Genomic DNA, 7,385 nt, shown 5'->3' on the forward strand with positions numbered 1-7,385 from the left:
AGTGTTTGAGAATGCAGTCCATGCAGCACTGGGAAACAAAGCAGGCAGGAAACAAAGTAGAGTTTCATTAATTCAGAGGTATTCACTTACAACAACAAAATAAGAATAAAGTCTCCTAGAAGCAAGCAAGACACTGCCTAATGCAGAAAATGAGAATCAAAGCATTTGAGTGGCATGATGCAAGAGATCCCAAAATTGATTTCTTAGAGTGCTCAGAGTTGACCATTAACACTTGTGTGTATAGATACATCACCTGTCACTGCTACTGAACATCCAACACTTGAAACTGCACCCTGCACCTGCACACTGTTGAAAACACTGAAGGAGAGAGACCCTGGGGCATTTTCAACAGCTCCATCCTGAGCTCTGGTCACCAGTGTCACAGCTGGCTGTTAGAGATGTCTGCTCAGAGCTGCCACCCCATTCTGGGAGCTGAGCCCTCAGCTTCACCTCACAGCCCTTTAAGAAATCAAGAGACTGTAAGTAGCAGCATCTACTGAAATTGCCAATGTATTACATTGATTTCTTTCAATAATGGTGACATATTCATAGACTTATTTCATCACCCTCCTCAGAATCCTAAATGCTTCACTGATGAAGAAATATCTGCATCTGCCTGTGCTCTGCTACTGTCAATGATGAAGAAAACAAAACTGGTCTTCTTAGGAATTGTTCACTCTTCTCATATTCAACTATTATATTCTCAGAGAAGACAAAAAAACTTTTCATTAATCAATTACTAAGAAATTCAGGAGCAAGCTATAATTTCACAGACTGCTATATAAGAAGAGGATTTTTATGATGTCTGCTCTAGTACCCCTCTCAGCCCTGTTTACAGCAAACATCTGACAGGAGGGGAGCTGGCTGGGTGAGCAATGACTTCCCTCTGGACCAAAAATTCCTGTCCAGTTGGAAGGAGTTAGGCACTGTTACATCCTTTTTGTAGGCTTTTTTCCCCCCCCCTATTTGCATTCCTCACAAAATGATGTGATTTTGCTGAAATCACTGAACATAACAAAGGCAAAGTCAGCCTGACAGCTCTGCCAAAGCAACAGCTGCAGGTAGTGGATAGGAAACACCTCTGAACTTCCAAAATGAGCTTTGGTAAGAACATTGGTGTTTTGGTGTATGAAAGAGGGGAGATTCAGCTTCCCACACCCAGCCCATTCCCAGTCCTGGCATCACATCCTTCCCTGGGGGTAACATCTAACATTGCAGTTTCCAGCTCACACTGCCCTCTGGAACACATCCTCTCTGAAAGGTGAACACAACACTAAGCCCCCTCTCTCTTTGCTTCCAAGAGAAAGGGAGGGAAATAATCCCAAAGTGCTGGATGCTGTGCTGGTTCCAGCTTGAGGTTTCAAGCCCCACTCTGATGGAAGATTACTGTGTCACTCTCAGCCAGACTCACCACATACAGAAAAAACCTGAGCAGGAAGTGGAAAATACCCTGGTCTACTCAATGGGTTTCTGCAAAAACTGTGATGTCAGAGCAGCAGCACACGTATCTGGGGGAGCTGGCTAGGGTTAGCAGTGTGCTGACACCAGAGCTGTTCCACAGCCCAGACAGGCTTTCCCCACTGTAATTAGGTGCCAGTGCTGTCCTGACATCTGAGACAGCAGCTCTGCTCCTCTTCCACAGGTCTGAGCATTAGGGAATGCCCAGGACTGGAAACAGGCTTATAGCCACGCCTGGGACAAAGAAAAGCTGTTGGTGCAGGGTGCTGGGAGTACCTTTTGCTTTCAAAGGTACAAGAGCAGTGAAAGAGAGGTGGGTAAAAAGTAGAGAGATAAAGAAAGATGGAGAAAGAGAGGGGTCTCCAGACATCAGACTGCTCACTGCTCTTTGAAGCCTTTGCAATGGGGTGAAGCTCTCTACAGACACATCCCAGCCCTTTAGCAAGATCAGATTGCCTAGGAGAAAATGTTTGTAAGGAAAAAGCTGGCTAGATACCCCTGCTTCTTCTCCCCAAAATAACAGCTTGACAGAAGACTTGAATCTAAGAGCAGTTGTAGGTATCATGATACTTCTTTGTTACCTGTCCTAAAAGATTCAGGCAGTATCACACATCACTGGCCCCGTATTTTCTATCCCATGTTCTGACATGCTGCCTGCATTAGCATTGTCTTTCATACTTAAAATGTCTTTTACAGCACAACTCCCCATGGGGGAAAGAAATCTTTGAAGCTTCCCATTCAAATCTTCAAAGAAGGACCTTGAAGAGCACTCAGAGAGAGTGTGGAAAAGTCTGGAACAGGGATAATGCTATAAAACTGGATTTTCCCTTTGTCCATCCATAATTGTACCACTGGTGTGCTCTCACTTTTTGCACTTCCTCAAAACTCCCTGACTGCTGAAGAAAGTTCATCCATTCCTCCATCCTGCTGGGAATGTCTACCAGCTTCTTCACAAAGCTGTGATCAGAAATAACCCATAAACCTGCAATACAGACTGCAGCCTTAACCCTGGCAGCAATGAGATTGAACTGGGGGTGCTGGGGGGCTGCCCTCTCCAGCAGCATGCACTTCTTGGGCATGTTTTTTCAAGCCAAATGCCTAACCTTTGCTAGTGGTATGTAGTAAAAGTCCCTAGAAAATGCCAATTTATGCTGCTAAAGAATGTGGTAAAATCTGGCTGATTTTAGTTGCAGAATAGCACTATTTGGAGAAATAAATCACTCAAGACATAAAAGGAGACTTTTTGTTTCATTTCCTCTATGACATATTCCCCAACCCATACTATTAAGTCACTACCTTTTACAGGAAATTCTGTGGTAAAAAACCCAGAAAGATTCCATCAGAACCAGACGAAACAAAACCGTGTGCATGTCCTGTGCCTGCTCACTGCCGACCCTGACCGAGAGCAGTGAACTGCTCTCTGCATTTTGTATTGAATGGAAACTGCTGAGTTCTATTACGTTTATTACTTAGCTCAGGATTATCTGCAATATGTACTCCAGGAATCCCACCTTGGACCAGCCCAGACCAGGGTTGCTCATGTCTTGCGAACCATCGCATTTTCCCTGCAAGACCAAACCGAGGAGGCTCTCAGGCCACTCCTGGACAAGATTGACATCACCTCTGTAGCTGTTGCCAAGAGAATTTTCAATGGAGTCATGGATGAAAAGTTTTCTGATGGAAATACTAACTGGGGACGAATCATGACCATATTTACATTTGGAGGTCTCCTCACCAAGAAGCTTCAAGAGCATGGGGTTCAGCTGACTGCAGAGGAGAAGGAGGAGATCTCTTATTTCATCACAGAGTACATCATAAACAACAAATCTGAATGGATTGATGCCAATGGTGGCTGGGTGAGTTTCTCATTTTCTGCCAAAGTCTAGATTAGGAGATTTCATTAATTTTTGCAATAGACACTGTCAAAAACATTTTATTCAGAGTTTCATTTGGTGGTTTAATATTTGGTGTCTGGAATGTCTAATTGAGACTTAACAGTGAGCACTTTGCTTCTGCTTTAAACAGAACAGTGATGAAAGACAACTAGTTTTTTAAAAGGCACTTTCCAATTTTGAATAATACAATCATAACATAATTCAGGTTGAGAATGACCTTAGAAAACCATTTGGTCCAGCCTCCCACTCAAAGCAGTTTAAACCACATATACCCTGAAATTTCTATTATTAAATCTAAAATTAAGTGGCATCCTAAGGTCAGCGCAGCAATTTTTATTTCATATAGGAGTTGGTCCAAAAATACTTAAGTTCAAGGTAAGGAAAGAATACACAGGTGTGATCCTCACAAATGAAGTCAGCACTTTTGCTGGGGATTTGAACAAAGCCATTATTTAATCCCCAAATCAGTTTTACTTACAACAAATGTACAAGTAAGTACAACTGGCATGAAATCTTTTCTATTTGGACTGAGATAATCCTAGAACTTCATCTATGAATGGTCAATGCTGAGAAAAATACTTGTATACTAAGTGGACTGTTTTGCCAAGCTGCTGAAATTCCTCTTCTGCCAGTGAAACGAAATATCATTTTGCTCTGCAAAGTTTCATCACACCAATACTTCTTTTTTTTTTTTTCTTTCCTGTAATTAGGGGAATCTGAAAATCAATGACACCAGTGTCAGTTATTTCCTTGGTACTTTTTTCCTTTACTTATATGTAAATGTTACTTTCTCTTTCCACCCCCTCTCATCCCACTTCTTTCATATTTCCTACTACTTTTTCCTCCGACTTATTTTCTAGTGGTTTTGTTTTTTTTTTTTTTTTTTTTTTTTTTTTTTTTTTTTTTAATCTTTCCCTGTAGCAGCAAAAAAAAAAAGGTGATAGTGACTCATGGCCCCCTTGATGCATTGGATTTATTATAAGGGTTCTCTTTCCATCTCTTTCAAATAGAGTCAATTTTATTTCAGAGAAGTATCAACTCCTGGCAACATTCTGTCATAATAGGTGGCTCATCACAGTAGAATAAGGAAGCATAAAGGAAGATATTTCTGAGTGTATTACTACATCAGAAACACAGTACTTGTACCTTCCTGGAAGATCTGGACTCAGATGATAGAGTTCACGTTTGTATTCTATTTACACAGGGAGGGCATAATCTTGACTTGGAGATAAAACAAACATTCAGCAATGTGCAGCTATTTTCAGCAACTATTTTTAAAGCCCTATTCATCTTTTGGAGGTAGAGCTGTGAAAAGCTGTCCCTCACTGCACAGTGCTGCAGCACTGTTAATCTGACACACAGAGTGCTGTGGCTTCCCTGCATTCCCTGCTGTTTTTAAGCTGTCCCTAACTGTGCGTGTTCTTTTCCACAGGAAAATGGCTTCCTAACAAAGTTTGAAAGAAGATCACTACTGTCTTTCTCCAAAATTACAGCCCTGTTGATAGCTGTTGTTTCCTTGTTCAGAGAGTACTACTGAGGCAAAAGGATCTACCATTCCTGTGTAATCTAGATATTGCCACAAGCTTCACTTCTCAGCCTTCCTCCAAGCAATATCAACAAGAGAATAATTTCCTTCCATAATTTGTTTTTAATTTATTTGTATTTATTTTGACTAAATACAACGTTTAACATGCTATCCTAATTACCAAATCTGAAGATGAGATCCTTCCAAAGGGGAATGTGCACGACATCATGCAGCAATTCAAGTCCACCTTTCCAGGCAGGATTGCTTTGAGATCATTTTCCACATCCAGACAACTCTTGGAATCTCTCTTGCATCTCCATGAAAGGACATTATTTTAGTGAAATACAATCCAATGGGTTAAGAAACAAGTTTTTATGTCATTTGTTTTGTAAATGAAATAACTACTGTAATGCATTTTATTGCAACCTCTGTATAAGAAAAAGGGGGGCGGGGGGGATTTTTGTGAAGAAAAAAGAAATAGGAACTCCAGTATAGAAGTGGGCAGAAGTCACTGACACAGACTAAGCAAATTCTATGGGAAGAACTGTTTGTGGAAGCTAGCAATTTAAAAATGTGCACTCACTTACTATTATAGCAATGGTATGTGTTTCTGTGCTGTATTTTTTTAATCGCTCACATCTACAATGAATGTTCTTTCATATCTGTGTAATGTAGTCATCTGGCTGAAAGTTTTTTAAACTAAATGTTAAAAATAGACAAGTAAAAATATTTTTAAGTGAGAATTTGTGTAAATACACTAATATTTTAAGAAAATACATTAAAATGTGTACTTTAAAGCCTTAAGATTGATCTCATTTTTTCCAGAAAAATTGGAGCATGGGAAAAGATCTGCCTGAGTAAGATAATCTTAGAAGAGTTATCACAATGCTACTGGAAAATCCAAGTAGTTTATGGGTTTGACCTGATGTCTACAGCTGTCAAGACTTTCATTTTCTGTAATACTTTTCAGGTACTATCTGGTAGCTTGTATAAGAAACATATCTTGTGGCAAAATAAATGAAGTGGATCAGCTCTGATGACAGTAACTAGTGTTTTGGGATACATCATAAAACTCAACAAATTCAGAAAGCAATGCAAGAGTCTTCCAGGCTTTTACAGTCTGGGGCAATTCACATTTTTACTAAAATTCTATTTGCTTTCAAAAACTAAACAGTAGTTCTTCAAGAATTCAATCTAGAAGGGTTTTCTTCAGCTGTAGTGATTTTCCATTGGGGAACTAAGGCTGGGTCTAAACACCCTTCTTTTTTTAGATGTGTTGGAGGTGAACCAAACTGAGCCAGCACCTGCCTGTGGCACACAACACCACTGTTCTCTGAGACAGATCCTCTAGAAAATCCAGCTTTGTCACACTGAGAGAACAAATCAGCTCTTCTGGTAATGGGCTCTCCATCTTTCATCTCAACATAAGATTTTTTTTTTTTTCTTCAGTAAGTTTACTGGAACAACCTGCCCAGGGATATGGTAGAGTCCTTCTCTCTGGTAGTTTTCAGGATGCAACAGAACAGGGCACTAGATAGAGTTTCATCTGGGCTCCCTTTTCTAGGAAAGGTTGGACCACACGAGTTTTCAATGTCCCTTGCAGCCTGGGTTGTTCTGTGATTCCATGGACTAACATGGTGGGTTTAACCACAGAACACAAACAGATGCTAATGTTTGTTAGAACACGTACTTCTCCCTCTCCCTCCCTAGTGAAAACAATAAATATTACTTTGCATGCAGGCAGGATTTGTGAGGTGGACTTTGTTGCTGTTGAAGAAAAGATGGCAGTGTTCAGAGAGCAAGGGGCAGCTGAAGGAAAATGCCCACCTCCAGAACACCTATGGCAGCACCTGTCAGAAATGACATTTTGAGACATGTTTGATGTGTATTTATTAGCAGTCTAATAGGAAGAACAGTAATTCTTAGTCAGTTCCTTTTTGAGCACTGCTGCAAGCACGTATTATAGTGGCTAACACTGATCTATTAATACCACATCCACTTCCTTTTACACTGATCTACTAACCTATTTTATACTCAGAAGCACAATTTTTTAGTTAAATATAAAGGGCCATGTCTTTTCAAAATATAGATGACACAATAATTTTAGAAGTTGCTTCCGTGGTAAGGGCAGGGTTTAAACAAGAGAAGCCTGGATCATTAATGGTCCAGCAGGCTCCAGGTTAACTTCACCAGGACAAACCCTCCTTTTTTCAGTGCAGAGCAAGAAAAGCAGTGATGAGATGTACCACCCCAATTCTAAGCACAGTAAAACACCTGAAAACAGCAGGGCTATTAGCTAAGTTTTATAAAATAGTGTAGATGTAACTGTCATGAAGTTATCCATCCATGACACTGAGTAGTGCCCAGGTCCAGGGGCACCGCTGTTTAAGGGATCCTTGGATCTGCCAGGGGAGAACAACGTGCTGCTTCTAGAGCAAAAGGTGAGGTCAAAGAGCTGCACGGTGGCACAGCTGATGACTCCATCCATGCACACAGCAGCTAAAGTG

General features: G+C 40.7%; 1 protein-coding gene across 1 annotated transcript; it reads left to right on the forward strand.

Moving 5' to 3' along the window:
• The first annotated feature begins 2,818 nt into the window (after positions 1–2,818).
• Positions 2,819–5,641, forward strand: BCL2A1 (BCL2 related protein A1). Its single transcript, XM_083871114.1, has 2 exons — positions 2,819–3,314; positions 4,786–5,641. Exons 1-2 carry the CDS (start codon positions 2,895–2,897, stop codon positions 4,888–4,890), a joined length of 525 nt encoding a protein of 174 aa, XP_083727240.1. The 5' UTR covers positions 2,819–2,894; the 3' UTR covers positions 4,891–5,641.
• The last annotated feature ends 1,744 nt before the right edge of the window (positions 5,642–7,385 follow it).

This window comes from Zosterops lateralis (assembly GCF_965231275.1).
Source record: "Zosterops lateralis genome assembly, chromosome: 13".
Classification (NCBI taxonomy): Eukaryota; Metazoa; Chordata; class Aves; order Passeriformes; family Zosteropidae; genus Zosterops; species Zosterops lateralis.

Excerpts from the sequence above, each read along its gene's own strand:
- BCL2A1 (XM_083871114.1), top strand. The coding sequence starts at position 2,895 with ATGGAAACTGCTGAGTTCTATTACGTTTATTACTTAGCTCAGGATTAT. Across the intron at positions 3,315-4,785 it reads TTGATGCCAATGGTGGCTGG|GAAAATGGCTTCCTAACAAA; the intron begins GTGAGTTTCTCA and ends TCTTTTCCACAG.